The 15,323-nt window shown below is 43.6% G+C and overlaps 1 protein-coding gene across 6 annotated transcripts in view; it reads left to right on the top strand.

Annotated features, from left to right (window-relative positions):
- dennd1a (DENN domain containing 1A) overlaps positions 1-15,323 on the top strand; it is a 492,710-nt gene that overhangs the window by 380,577 nt on the left and 96,810 nt on the right. For all 6 annotated transcript variants that reach the window (XM_033048631.1, XM_033048628.1, XM_033048627.1 and 3 more), the window contains one exon: positions 12,835-12,936. In XM_033048631.1, coding sequence (XP_032904522.1) covers positions 12,835-12,936 — 102 coding nt within the window. The remainder of the gene's footprint in view (positions 1-12,834; positions 12,937-15,323) is intronic.

The raw sequence follows: 15,323 nt of genomic DNA, 5'->3' as shown, positions 1-15,323 counted from the left end.
GTACAATTATTACTTGTTGAAAGGAATATTTTATCAGTGGTGTTAACAAACCACAGCGCATCATCAGACAATCGTTGGCAACTCAAAAGGAAATCATTCAGGCTTTTCTTGTCCTTAAGTCTTCCAGTGTTGATATTATTTCACTGACCATTGCCAAGACATGTTCTTGCTTTCTATTGTTACAAATTGGAATGATAGCAGAAGCATTAGAAGCTTCAGTAACCAAGGTCAAACCATGGACTAGAATTTTGTACTGAGATTATGTGCTCGGGTAGAGCTTCTTTTAAAAAAATATATTGGCTCTTAATATCTGTCTGGGTTTTGTAAATCATGCAGACTCAGAAAGTGGGCTCATGTACACAGCGGAGATAGATCAAGCCCCTGTATGGCATCAAAGCCAATAAATGCTAATGCAGGAGGCAAGCAAGAAAACAACGTGCAGGTAGGCCTTGAGGGTGGCGGAGTTGGCAGTATGTGGCCTTGTGAAAGGCTGCACATCTGCTCACTGTCAGCGTACGTTAGTGGGTGCATTTGGATCCGTGCCCTAGAGTTTCAGCTCTGAGCTTGTCATGTGACAGTCACCACGACAACTCAAAGACTTGTAAACTGCATCTTGAAGAGCCAGATGCTCTGGTGCACATGTGGTCTAATTATATGCGGTTTCTTCGCAATTATCTGAGAATTTGTACCGCTGTCTAACATGCAAACGGTTAAAGGTATTGTTGGTTACTTGTTTAACACATAAAACCAGGTAGCAACGTTTAATTATGTGTATTGTACACTTTTGATTCGCTACATGCTCTTATGGTTTAGCTTGCAAAAAATCAGGGACATGGGTATATTTAGACAAATTGTAGAATGGCACAGCACAAAAAAGGCCATTCGTCCTATCATGACTATGCTGACTCTTGTGAAGCCACCCCTTGCCCTGGACCCCTCTATTTTTTTATTTTATTTGTACTGCTAACGTAATAATTGTTATATATCGAGTTTTTATTCGGTAATTTACCTTCCCACTGACATAAAGGTCTTTCTTTCCTTGGCCTCCTCCATTGCCAGAGTGAGGCCACATGCAAACTGGAAAAACAGCCACTCATATCCTACTTGCGTAGCTTACAAACCAACAGTATGAGCATTAAATTATCCAATTTCAAATAATACACACCCACAACATATGAGCAGCCACGGTGGCGCAGGGGTAGAGTTGCTGCCTCGCAGCGCTTACAGCACTGGAGACCCGGGTGCTGTCTGTACGGAGTTTGCACGTCCTCCCCGTGACTGCGTGGGTGTTCTCTCCGAGATCTTCGGTTTCCTCCCACACTCCAAAGACGTACAGATTTGTAGGTTAATTGGCGTGGTGTATGTGTAAATTGGCCCTAGTGTGTGTAGGATAGTGTTAATGTGTGGGGATCGCTGGTGGGTGTGGACTCGGTGGCCCAAAGGGCCTGTTTCCGCGCTGTATCTCTAAACTAAACTAAACTCCCCCCCCCCATATACACAGACTTCGTAGCACACACTTGTCTTCCATCACCCTGTTCCTTTCCCTCCTTCTTACGCTCATTTCTCACCCTTCCTATCTCCCCAATTTTTTTTTATCCTTTCTCCCCTCACCCTTCCACCCAGTTCCCATGTACCCTGGGTGTCGTGAAGAGAGAGTGGACGCTGGCGCGCTTTGGCTGCCGCTGCTCTCTCTTCACACTGTGTTTTTGATTTTCTGTTTTTGGATTGAATTCTGTTTTTAATTTGTGTCTCTGTGATGTCTTTTTTACCTGTTCTATTCCGATTATATGTTTTTATTCCGATTACTATGTAAGGTGTCCTTGAGATGTCTGAAAGGCGCCCATTAAATAAAATGTATTATTATTATTATTACCCTTACACATCCCTCCAGCATTGCATTACACCCCTTATCTGATATCCTTTTGTCTCCTTTTCACCTCTCACTTTCTCACTTACTCTACCCATCTGCCATTCACCTCCTGTATCCACCTTTCACTTGCCAGTCTTATTGCCACCCCTACCTGTCTTTTCCAGCTTTCTCCTCCAACTACATCAGACTGAAGAAGGGTCCAGGCTCAAAATGTCATTCCCTCCACAGATGCTTCCTGACCTGCATGAGCTCTTCCAGCACTTTGTATTTTGCTCAAGATTCCAGCATCTGCAGTCTCATGTCTTAATTTCTTGAATTAATCTGCTATTAAGGAGTGTACCTCCTAAATGTCACTATCAAACTTGGATTGAGGGCAGAAGTTTCTTGTGCAATCCCTGCCGCTGTTTTGGATTCTGCAAAACTTCTGGTATGACATTTGTGCATCATGTAACCATAGCAGCCAACTACCAACATTCACATCTGATGTAGAGCCTTCTCTATTTTAAGCAGGAGGTTAAATCCATCATGCTTTATTACATGGTCAGAGATTAGATGTTTATTTCAGATGTTGGCTTCAATCCACACTTTGGCCCAAACTTCAGCCTCGTTGTGATTAGAAGTATTTTGGGGAAGCCAAGATGAGATTAGTTAAATCACTGTGTTTGGGGAGATATGAATTGTTTATTTTATGAGAGAGATATAGCATGGAAACAGGCCAATTGGCCCGCCTAGTCTAACCATTAACCACCCATTTACACTAACCCTACAGTTACAATTACAGTAATCTATTCCAACATATAGTTATCAATACTTCTCTGATTCCTCTAGTCACCTACACCCATGGGGCTATTTACTCGGGTCAATTAGCCCACCAACCTGCATGTCTTTGGGATGTGGGAGGAAATCGGAGCACCTGCAGTAATCACACGCAGTCACAGGGAGACAATGTGTGTAAACTCCACACAGACTGCTCCCAAGGCCAGGATCAAACACGGGTCTCTGGCGCTGTGTTTGATCCTGACTAACTGCACCACTGTACTGCCCCATGTTCTTCATGACAGTGTGCTCTCTGGATGCAGATTTGCCTCAGTAGATATCCGGAGGAACAAAGTTGGCCAAGACCAGTAACCATTAAATTGGTGTAGATGTATTCATGAGAGAGTTAACTATAACTCTTCGGGCTAACGGAATCAAGGGATCTGGGGAGGAAAGCAGGAACGGGGTACTGATTTCGAATGATCAGCCATGATCACATTAAATGGCAGTGCTGGCTCAAAGGGCCGAATGGCCTACTCATGCACCGATTTTCTATGTTTCTGTCAGAGCACTGGCTCTCAGTGTGGAATGTGGTTGGATGTCTCTACATCGGAAGCCAAACTCCAGAGATGCTCCCTGGCTCACTGTGTTACTGCATCACTTGATGTCCACCTTAAGCTGACCTTCCACGATGAGTGAAGGAGACAATCCTCCCGTGGTCCATACTGTGGCAGCAATTGCAACAGCAAGCAAATGCCTAACGGTCTCACAAATGATGAAGCGTTAGTATTTATGATGTTACTATTGAACCACGCAGCGCATTCCTGTTGTTGGCATCGTTCTACACAAAAAAATATTTTTCCCACCATTCTCCACTCCTCTTGCTGATTACGCTACTAATTGCATTCAATCCATGCCCACTGGCTACTGACCCTTTTGTCATTGCCAACCGTTTCCCTTTACTAACTCCATCAAAGCCCTCAATTAATGAATTGAAAAGAGAAGTCTATTCCACGGAGGTTAATGAGGAAAGAGCGCACAACTCAAAAATGCTGCTTGTTAAAGCTTGAAATAAGGTCATTAAATCATGACTCGGGGTTAAAAAGAGCCATCGCAATGGAAGACTGGATGGTAAACTGGCATTGGGGGCAGGACCAAAATTGCATTTGGTGGAGATTTGGAGGAGGAATGATAATGTAGGGAGTTTCTGGGGGCAAGCAGCACTGTTAGAAGAATGAAAGGCATAAAGTGAGATTACAGGTGGGGTTGATAGATTTATAAACAAGTTCATTGCGTTGGAGCACATGACATTCCAAGTGAGATTTTCATAGCCCAAGTTCATGGTTGGTTATTGGTAGTGGTTTATTATTATCACGTGCACCGAGATACAGGGAAGAGCTCTGCATGCTGTCCAAGCAAATCATACCATACATAAGTACGTGAAGGTAGTGCAAAAGAGAAAAACAAACAGAATGCACAATATAGTATAATAGCTGCATAGAAAGTGCAGATAGAAAAAGTGCGAGGGTCTCCACAAGGTAGATTGGAAGATCAAAAATTAATCCTTAGCAAATGAGAGATCCAATCAAGAGCGTGACAACTGCAGGGAAGAAACTTCCTGAATCTGTGATATGTGCTTTGTATTTTTTGTCCGACGGGAGAAGAGAGAATGATCGGGGTGTGTGTGGTCGTTAATTGTGTTGGCTTCTCTCCTGAGGCAGCATGAAGTGTAGATGGAGTCGATGAGGAAGGGGAGGGGTGGAGGGCTGGTGTGCTGAGGCTGGTTTGTGTGATGGTCTGGACTGTGTTCACAATTCTTTGCAATCTCTGCAGTATTGGGCAGAAGATTTGCCATACAAAGCTGATACATACATGCATGTAGAATGCTCTCTGGTGCACCTGTAGAAGTTGGTAAGAGTCATTGGAGGCATGCCGAATTTCCTTAGCCTTCTGAGGAAATTGAGGTGTTAGTGTGCTTTGCAGGCGGTAGTGTCATTGTGATCGGACTGGGTCAAATTGTAAGTGATTTTCACAACTAAGAACGTTTTCAGAGGCGGCACGGTAGCATAGCAGTAGACCTACTGCCTTACAGCGTCAGAGACCCCGGTTCGATCCTGACTATGGGTGCTGTCTGCACAGAGTTTGTACGTTCTCCCCATGGCCTGTGTAAGAAGGAACTGCAGATGCTGATTTAAACCAAAGATAGACACAAAAATCTGGAGTAATCAGGCAGCATCTCTGGAGAGAAGGAATGGGTGATATTTTGGGTCGAGACCCTTCTTCACACTGGTTAGGGATAAGGGAAATGAGAGATATGGACGGTGATTCATTGTTCTTTATCTCTCCACATCACCGTCTATATCTTTCATTTCCCATCCTCATCCCTAACCAGTCTTATGAAGGGTATCGACCCGAAACGTCATCCATTCCTTCTCTCCAGAGATGCTTCCTGTCCTGCTGAGTTACTCCAGCTTTTTGTGTCTATCTCCCATGACCTGCGTGAGTTTTCTCCCACACTCCAAAGATGTACAGGTTTGTAGGTTGATTGTCATGGCTGTAAATGTAAAATGGTCCCTAGTATGTGTAGGATAGCGTTAGTGTGCGGGGATGGCTGGTTGTTGTGATCTTGGTGGGCCAAAGGGCCTGTTTCAGTGCTGTATCACTAAACTAAACTTGAAGCCCTTGACCATCTCCACTTCAGCACGGTTGATGCAGACTGAGGTGTGTACATCACCTCCCTTCCTGAAGACGATGACCAGCTCCTTCAGTTTGCTGGCATTGAGGGAGAGGTTAATGTCTTTGCAGAATTTTGCCGCATGGTGGTGTGTGTATAAGGAATATAGTAAGGAGCTGAGAACTCAGCCTTGTGGGGCACTGGTGTTGAGAATTAACAGCATGCATGGAGGACGTGCAGTCGCCTATCCTCACTGTTCGCAGTCTTTGGGTCAGGAAGCCAAGGATTCAGTTGCAGAGATGGGTGTAGAGTCCTCGGTCCAGGAGTTTGGACGGAGAGATAGATCAGCCATGATTGAATGACGGAGTTGACTTAATGGGCTGAATGGCCTAATTCTGCTCCTATCTCTAGTGATCTTCTGATAAATTTGGCTGGAACTATGGTGTTGAAGATGGAGCTGAAGTCAATAAATCGAACTCCGACATTGAAGTGCCTGTGATCCAGATGTTCCAGTGATGTGCGTAGGGGCCAGTTAGATGGTGTCTGCATGGACCTGTTACGGCGGTAGGCATCAATGCTGGAGTTAATGTGCACCATGACCAACATCTTGAAGGATTTCATGATGGTGGATGTCAGAGCCACTGGATAGTCGTGGTGAAGGCACGTTATTTTGTATTTCTTATGGCACTGGAATGATAGTGGTTTTAATACATATGTGAACTTCAGAATGGACTAGAAGAGGTTAAAGATGTCCGTGAATACTCCTGCCAGCTGGTCCACGCAGGTCCTGAGGACACGACCAGGAACTCTATCAGGGCCAGTCTCCCTCTGTGGGATCACTGTCGACAGTGACCAAGCCTAGACAGTGGAGGGTGACTCCATTCCACTGACCTTCTGCTCAAAACGAGCATCGAATGCATTTAGCTCATCAGGGAGGGATCCGTTGTTGCCCACGATTCTGCCCAACTTTGCATTGTAGCCCCTTGTTACATGCAAACCTTGCCACCGTCGATGGGGGTCCGTGTGGAACGTCCGAATATAGACACAAAATGCTGGAGTAACTCAGCGGGTCAGGCAGCACCTCTGGGGAAATGGAATAGGTGATGTTTCAGGTCGGTACCTTTTCTTCAGACCTGTGAAGAAGCGTTCCGATCCAAAACATCACCTATTCTTTTTCTTCAGAGATGCTGCCTGACCTGCTGAGTTGCTCCAGCATTTTGTGTTTATCTTCGATATAAACCAGCATCTGCAGTTCCTTCCTACACATTGGAAGGTCTGAATTTTAGATTGCTTACAGTCTTGCCAATAAGACATTTAATAGAATAACATTTGAAAATGGTGTTCGCATTTATTAGTTGCAGTTGAAATGGTTAATTTCACATGCCAAACAAGATACTGGAAGGTATAGCTGGATTAAAGTTAGACACACCAGTCAAAACATTAATTTTGTTGATGTACTGTAGTTCACCGACATTGTGATCTGGAATGCTAACCAGTGCAGGGAACTGGTGATATCAGAGGCAACTTGCTTTGCATTTTATAAATTCCAAGAGAATGTTGCAAAGATTGTGACTGTCCTACCGATTAGGTATTTCACAGATATTGTTACACAGATAATGACTGTTAACCCAGCAAGTATATGTAAGCAATGGGGTTACATTTTAAACTCACTGTTTAAGAAAAAAAGCACAGCTTCTGATGTATAATGAAGGCAATGAGAGAATGGAGATAGAGATGAGGCCAGGAGTAGGAGATATCATCTGAAAGTCAGAGCCAGACCTTTCACATGTAAAGTTATGAAAAGCTTCGACAGAGGATGCGGAAAAGTTCAGACTCCCTACCCGTGGCAATTGAAGCCAGGGCAATTGTAATTGTTAATATGAGATTAATAGATCTTTTTCTACCAAATGTACTCAGGAAGAGGTATGTGGATAGACACAAAAGGTTGGAGTAACTCAGCGGGGTCAGGCAGCATCTCTGGGGAAAGAAAGGAAGTGGTAACATTTTGGGTCGAAACCCTTCTTCAGACCCAAAACATCACCGATTCCTTTTCTCCAGAGATGCTGCCTGCCCGCTGAGTTACTCCAGCTTTTTGTGTCTATCTTCAGTTTAAACCAGCATCTGCAGTTCCTTCCTACAAAGAGGTATGTGCAGTTAGGCCTCATCAACCTTCGTCTGACTGAATTGTGGAACTGGCTTTAGCGATTAATTAAACTCCCCCAGTTCATAATTCCAGTTATTGAACATCTCTGTTTTTTGCTGTATTGTTTTCATTAAATAGAATATGGAAGGTTTGTTCAGGCTCAAGTCCTAATGCTGCAAGTATGGTTGTTATTTCTTTACCTGTTGCTCTGTTCTATTCAGAAGAGAGTGTGAATACTCACCAGCTTAGGCTGCTTGTACAGGTATAGACTGCTGTTGTATTGACTTGGTTGCTGTGTGATATTCACCTGCATTATATTGAAGGGTCCAGTGCCATTTAGTACATCCTCAAGTCTTTTCTTAAGCAGTAAATTTTAAACTTAGTACAAAACACTCTGCCATTTGGTTATCATTGCAATATTTTTGGTGGAACTAAATCAGAGAGGAGTTACAGCACAGAAGGAGGCCCTTCAGCCTGCTTAGTCCATTCTAGTTCTGGATTGTAGCAGCAACTCAGTTGGACCCACTTCCTTATCCCTTCATAATGGCCCTGCAATGTCTTTGCGTTTAGATTCTTATCTAGGTCTCCCTTGAATACATTTAATAAAATCGGTCAGGTCAGGGGGAGTTCTCCCCGCCACGGGTACCATGTAATCCCGTGATACCTGCTCCATGGTCGGATAGTCGGAGACTAAACCGTCTCCCCCACCTGGTTTGCCAGATGAGGAGGGGGCTGTGGACCCCCAGCAGGACCAAAAACAAGACCTGGGTTCAAACGAGGCAGCATCCACCTGTGTGTCCCTGTGCCTTGTGTTCAGCGTGTAAGTGAAAAGACTGTCTCAACTGTATCCCTCAATTTTTCCAATCGTTTTTATTCTTGCCTTGAGTCAGAATTCCAAATGAAACACAAAATTCTGAAAGCATCTGCAGGTAATCTTATTCAATTTGTGAGATTAGGGAGATTTGCTCTATACTGTACATCATTCCTGCCCCTTAGCAAAACTAAGTGCAGTAAATTCTCATTTGTTCAATATTTATGCATTCAGAATTCTCTGCCAAAAATGTCAAAGAACTTGATTTATTTTTGCTATATTATATATTAATGCTATTGAGCCTTACGACATAGGATTGCGGTGTAAAATATTGTTATTTAAAAGGGTATGACCTTTAGTTTGGTAATTTATTTAAAGGTTTATGCATGAAATACTTGTGCGAGATGTACAGTAATATTTTTTGAGCTATTCTCGTGTAACTGGCACCTCCCATTCTCCATTGGTTGATGGTTGGCTCGGAGTATACAGTACTGTGAGACCTCTGTGTTGTGTATTGCCAGCAACTTCATGGTTCTTACAGTTGTGAGATGGGTGTACATCTTAAATAGTGTCGTTGTTGTGTCCAGGCTGGTAGTATCTGTTGCTTAGCATTGCACAGTATTAATACTGTAACTGAGTTGTGGTAGCAGGGTTGTTACAACAGATCATCTGTCTGCTCTTGTGCACACCTGACATGAAATGTTCACTGCCCAACAGTTCTTGAACCAGTAGTTTAATCCAAGTCTATAGCACCTTTATTAAAAATACTGCATACTTATGCCTCTTCAATAATATGTTTCCATCTCTGCTGCAGTTTCTTTGCTGCTTGGATCCCACACCAACCAACACCTGGCCTTTATGTAACATTTCCAGCCACTTCATAGGAATTTGATCAAACAACATTTGGTATCGATGTCAGTTGGCCAATGTTGAAAATGTCTGCTGCCAGTGACTACTTCCTCCACACTCGGGCAATGCATTCTGGGTACTCACCACTCTCTAAGTGAAGAAGGGTCACCGCAAATGCGCTCTAAATCTCTTCCTCCTTACTCTGAATCTATGTCCATTACCTATGTCCATTAGTTATATTTCCTCTGATATGGGGAATGGTTTCCAACACCCTACCCTACCCTACCCAATCATGTCCCTTCTTGACTTCCTTAGCTCCTGGGAAAATGCACATAACATACAGTCTCTCCTCATAACTGAAATACTCCATTAAGTAAAACTGAAATCTCTTTCTCACTGTCTCTTGGACTTCAGACCCATCCAGAGTGCTGTGGCCAGAATTGAACTAATTTACTAAACTCTTATGTTACCAAAACTAATATTTGACTACATTGAATGTCTGTTGGGATTTCTCAGAGCATTGAGAATATCACAATTATCTAAAATATAACTAAATCTACAGTGGAGAACTGATTTGGGGCATTTTGTTAAGCGGGTGAATTTTACACAGTTTCATAATGGAGGAAAGGGATGTGAAATAGGAGCTACGTCGGAGGGGAGGGGGCGGGGGGGGGGGGGAGGGGGAAGGGGGGGGGGATTTTCGAATCCAGGGCTTACACAACAGATGATATGACCAGCATCAAAGGGATGATGAAATTCATGGGTGATCAACTGACCAAAAATAGATGTGCACAGTTTAGCAGGTTCTCCTGACGGTGAGTAATAAATCTCTGGAATTCTCTGTCCCGGACAGTTCAGGAGGCTAGATCAGTGGAGGTATTCAAATCTGCAAAAATCTAGGGAAATTCAGGACTATGAGCAGATGGTACAGAAGAGGATTTAGGCCCAGAGCTCATCAGCCCAGATTGGGGGCAGACTTGAGGGGCTGAGTGGCCTGTTCTTGCTTCTGTTCTCCTGTTTTCTTGTGTGTGAAGGAGATAGCACGGATTTGGCGGAACCTGAATATGTTAAAATTCTACAAGAAATCTGAAGTCGAGGCACCGCTTATCGGAGAGCAAGCACAGGCTGGTCAATAAAAGTTATATAGTGTAAGTTAAGACATAAGTCGCCATTTTTTGTATTACCTTAATTTTACAGAAAGTAGAACAAGGGTTGGTTTTGAGGTGTAACGGGATGGACAAGCATCAGGCTTGAAAGATTAGATTAGATTAGATTCAACTTTATTGTCATTGCACAAATATGAGTACAGGTACAACGAAATGCAGTTTAGCATCTAATCAGAGTGCAAAGTAGTAAAATACTGGTTAAAACAACATGTACAATGTGGATATATTGATCTAGTACATAGGCAAATAAATATATACAGAGAAAAGGGTATAAAAGATAGCTAGCGTCGGGCCTGTGAGTTCAGCAGGGTAATGGTATTTTGGAAAGTCCACAAATTTCTCCATTTCACGTTGAACCATTTCTTTGCTCCCAATGCGAGTTCCAATCCTGAACTGACCATCCATTAACCTCTCCACTGTTGGTTTATTTTTGTTTTAGATGGTGGGATATTCTATGAACCCAGACAAGTCCCAACTTTTGGGTAAAATTAGCTCTGTTCTGGACACCATATTTTGAATATATCTCCCAATCACAAGAAGAAGAAGAGGAGATATCACCTTCGGTTTAGATGATAGAAACTTGGGTTGATCTCTCTTGAGCAAAGAGGTTTGAGAGGTGGGTTGATAAAGGTGAATAAGATCATGACAGGTGTTGACAGGAGATATTGAGAGAAACTGCTCCCATCAGCAAAGTGGTTCAACATCCGTGGGGAATGAGCAAACCATACAAGGATGAAGTACGGAGCAATATTTGGTGGATTGTCAGGAAAGGATTAGACGGATATGGACCCGATGTGGGCAAATGGAATGAGCTTAGAAGAGACATCTAGGTATGTATGAATGAGTTGGGCTGAAGAGCCTGTTTCCGTGCTCTATGACTATGAGTAGGGTCTGTGAGTGAAAATGTTATCATGCAGAGAGTGGATGTAATTTGGGACCCTCTGCCTGTTAGGGTGGTAGAAACAGATTGAAACAGACAGAAACAGGTCTTTCAGGAGAGAGAATATAATTTGTAGAGCTGCAGGAAGATTTGGCTGAAGAATGAGACTGAACAGGTCGCTGTATGGGGAACTTCCATGGGCCAAGTGGCATCCTCCTGTGTAGGGACAAATCCATCATTCTCAATGTGAGGGAAGGAGGTACAATGTAATTTAGGTGTGAGCTACTATAATTAATATTCTCCTGCTTAGATGAAGATTATATTTAAAGGTTCATATGATCTTTCAAAATTTTGTTTTCCAACAAAATAACTCTGTTGAGTTCCAACCTTGTTTCAATATGTTTACAGTCTCCAAATGTTAGCTAGGATTCTATAGTCAGCAATAAAGCCCCAGTGAGGTTGTTGAGCAGTAATCGTTACCTAACACACGATTAAAAGAACTTCATTCTACAAGACTGAGCACTTGCAGTTTGTAAATGGGTGAAGTGCTCACAAGTTGACTGATTTCATTGATCGTAGTGCCAGTGTTACTGTTGGTGCTAGAGTAACTCAGCAAGTCAGGCGGCTTCTCAGGAGAACATGGATAGGTGATGTTTCAAACCGGGGCGTGAATCACTCTTTATAGTCATAGAGTGATGCAGTGTGGAAACAGGCCCTTCGGCCCAACTTGCCCACACCGGCCAACGTATCCCAGCTAACCTGTCTTATCTATGTACCTGTCTAATTGTTTCTGAAATGTTGGGATAATCCCAGCCTCAACTACCTCCTCAGGCAGTTTGTTCCACCCACTCACCACCCTTTCTGTGAAGGATGTTTTAAGGACATACAAACTTCATCGAGGAAGCAGAGGAAATATAAGACATCTACTATTTGCAAGGCACACTATTGTCCAACCAATATAATTACCGAGCATGGTGTGAGATATCTTTGAACATGATAGTGGGAGAGATGCATATGATATGGCATGCATATAATAGACACTGGAACGTATTTAATATTTGGTCTTGTATGCTGTTACACAGAAAACACACTAATATGCTTCAAAAGTTAACATGTGTTTCCATATCTAAATTTTTATCTTTGTACTCTGGTGGTATTGGTATCACTCAAGGTATTGCCCTGGGTAAAATTGCAGGTGGGGTGGGGGGGGTTGCGGATTTGTAAATATTTTATCTATAAATTCCCCAGGTGAATTTTGCTGAGACTAGTTTGGTCTATTTTGACAAGATGCAATTCACAAACAGATATGTAATGCAATCCTTGAGACAGTTGTTGATTTTTCATATATAAAACAGAATAATTTTGCTTTTAGGATCTGCATCACTACAATGGAGGTTGTCAATCATACATTGGAGGTTGTACAATAATTAAAAGTGGACAACATGAAGTATGAGAGTAGGAAATTGAGTGGCAATATATGGAGGTATCTTAAAATAATTGATTGGTGTGTTCCTTCAGTATATTTCAGTATATTCTGTGAATTTCAGAATGCGTAGCCAAAATGCATTGTAAGGGGCAGTTTACTTCGTTATGTTAAGCTATGTAGTTGAAGTGCTGTAATGCCTTTCTGCGTGACGACCCACGGAACAGCAGCACTACATTACGTTCTTCTCATTGTTTCCTAGGAGGAGCCCATCACGTTCAATGAAGATGTATTTGTCTCCCACCGCTCGAGTGCCATGAGACATTTCCTGCAGAATGCCATTCAACTGCAGCTCTTCAAACAGGTAGGAAGGGAAAGAGCTAACCTTAGAAGAGTAGGTCACTCACTACTTTTCAGTGTTGAAAACTTGAGCAGGAATTGAACCTCAGCGGGATCATTCTTTACAGAGTTTCTGTAAAGGTCAACGGTTCTTGCAAAATCCCAACCTAAAGGACTGATTAAATTGTAGAAAATAGCTTGGAAGATTTCCTAAATTAAACGTGTGATAGATTTTCTGAAAGCCTTACTTTATGGATGGAGTGGGATTTTTTGAAAGCTGTCTTTATACGAGCTGGAAAGTTATTATCGCTTCTGGTTGTGAACAGCTGCACTATGTTGGTGGTTTCGCAAGCTGCTTAGAAATTTTCCAGATTTCTTTCCGAAAAGCAGGCTTTTGCTTTAGTGCCCTCTTAACGGAGGTGATGATTTTTTAATGAGATCAGTTTCCTCAGGTTTTTGCTTCGGTGTTGAAATGAGGTGAGCTCCTGGTGCCGCGGTGGATTGGCTGTCATCATTATGGACCAAGACTTTCACACCTTCCGTGGAAGTTACATCCTTGCACAAGCTCACTCTGATGGTAGCACAGATGCATTTAATTGCTGTGTACAATCCCGAGTACCCAAAGGAACGAAGAGGCAATAAAGAACTGAAATCAATGAGCATTTTTCCATTATTTTAATTCAATCTTTTGTGTTTATTATCCAATTATTGACACTACATTCAGATGCTGGAAATTTTCAGATTTTATCTAACTTTCGAGAACATGAAATAGTCCAGGGTTTGTTGACAAACCCATTTTAAGTTCGTTCCATCTTAATCCTCAGATAGACACAAAAAATTGGAGTAACTCAGCGGGTCAGACAGCATCTCAGGAGAAAAGGAATAGGTGACATTTTGGGTCTGAAGAAGGGTCTCGACCCAAAACATCCCTCGCTTCCATTTATCCAGAGATGCTGTCTGTCCCGCTGAGTTATTCCAGTTTTATGTGTCTATCTTCGGTTTAAACCAGCGTCTGCAGTTCCTTCCTGCCATCTTAATTAGATTAGATTAGATTAGATTCGTTTATTGTCATTCAGACCTTTCGGTCTGAACGAAATTTTGTTTCCCTGCAGTCATACATATAATTTAAAAAATGACAAAAACACACAATCAACACAAATTTAACATCCACCACAGTGAGTTCACCAAACACCTCCTCACTGTGGTGGGAGGCAAAATCTTAAAGTCTCTGTCTCTTCCCTCTTTGTTCTCCCTCTGCGCCGAGGCGACGGTTCAAACTCCGCGGGTGGTCGCTGCCTCCGCCACAGCTCCGAGGCCGAGCCGGGTCACTGCTGCCGCCACCTCCGCCACAGCTTCGGGGTCGAGTCGGGTCTCCGCTACCGCCACTGCTGCTGCCGCCGCCACAGCTCCAGTGCCTCCGAGTCGCTCCACTGCTCCTTCGCTCTCCGCCACAATCGTCGGGCCGAGTCTCTCCGCCGCCTCCGCCACAGCTTCGGGGCGGTCGGTCTCCGCTCCGCTGCCTGCCGCCGCCACGGCTCGGGGCCGAGTCGGTCTCCGCTGCTCCGCCGCCACACTTGGGCCAGTCGGTCCCTCCGCTTTCTGCTCGCTGCTTGGCTCGAGTCGTTCTGCTGCTGCCGCGCTGCCTGCTCCTGTCCTGTCTCCTGCTTGCTGCCGCCCCGTCACAGCTTCGGCCGAGTCTTGTCCTCTCGTCTGCCTCGTTGCTCCTGCTGGCGCCACGCTTCGAGGGAGTTGGGTCTCCGCTGCCGCTGCTGCTGCCGCCGCCACAGCTTCGGTGCCGAGTCGGGTCTCCGCCGCCGCTACAGCTCCGATGCCGCCAGCTCCGCCATTAGGCCTCGGCGCAGACAGAGACGGGGACGGGGAATACGACCGAAGAAAAAGTCGCATCCCCCGAAGGAAGAGACCAAAGCATGTTTCTCCCACCCCACCCACACACATACATACACAACTTAATAAAACAAAATTAACTAAAACATGACAATGAACAAAACGAAAGAAAAAAAACAGACGGACTGCAGGTGGCCCGCAGCTGTTAAGCTCTCTTGACTGGCGGTACATGATTCCTACATTATCCAGCTGCACGTGAAAATGGCCTTCATTATATGGGATATACAGTGCCCTCCATAATGTTTGGGACAAAGACCCATCATTTATTTATTTTCCTCTGTACTTCACAATTTGAGATTTATAATAGAAAAAAATCACATGTTAAAGTGCACATTGTCAGATTTTAATAAAGGTCATTTTTATACATTTTAGTTTCACCATGTAGAAATTACAGCAGTGTTTATACACAGTCCCCCCATTTCAGGGCACCATAATGTTTGGGACACAGTACTGTCATGTAAATGTTTAGTATTTTGTTTCATATCCCTTGCATGCAATGACTGCTTG

The sequence above is a fragment of the Amblyraja radiata genome, chromosome 32, assembly GCF_010909765.2.
Source record: "Amblyraja radiata isolate CabotCenter1 chromosome 32, sAmbRad1.1.pri, whole genome shotgun sequence".
NCBI lineage: Eukaryota > Metazoa > Chordata > Chondrichthyes > Rajiformes > Rajidae > Amblyraja > Amblyraja radiata.
Note: the sequence above shows the minus strand (reverse complement) of the source record. Positions and strands in the feature narration are given on the sequence as shown.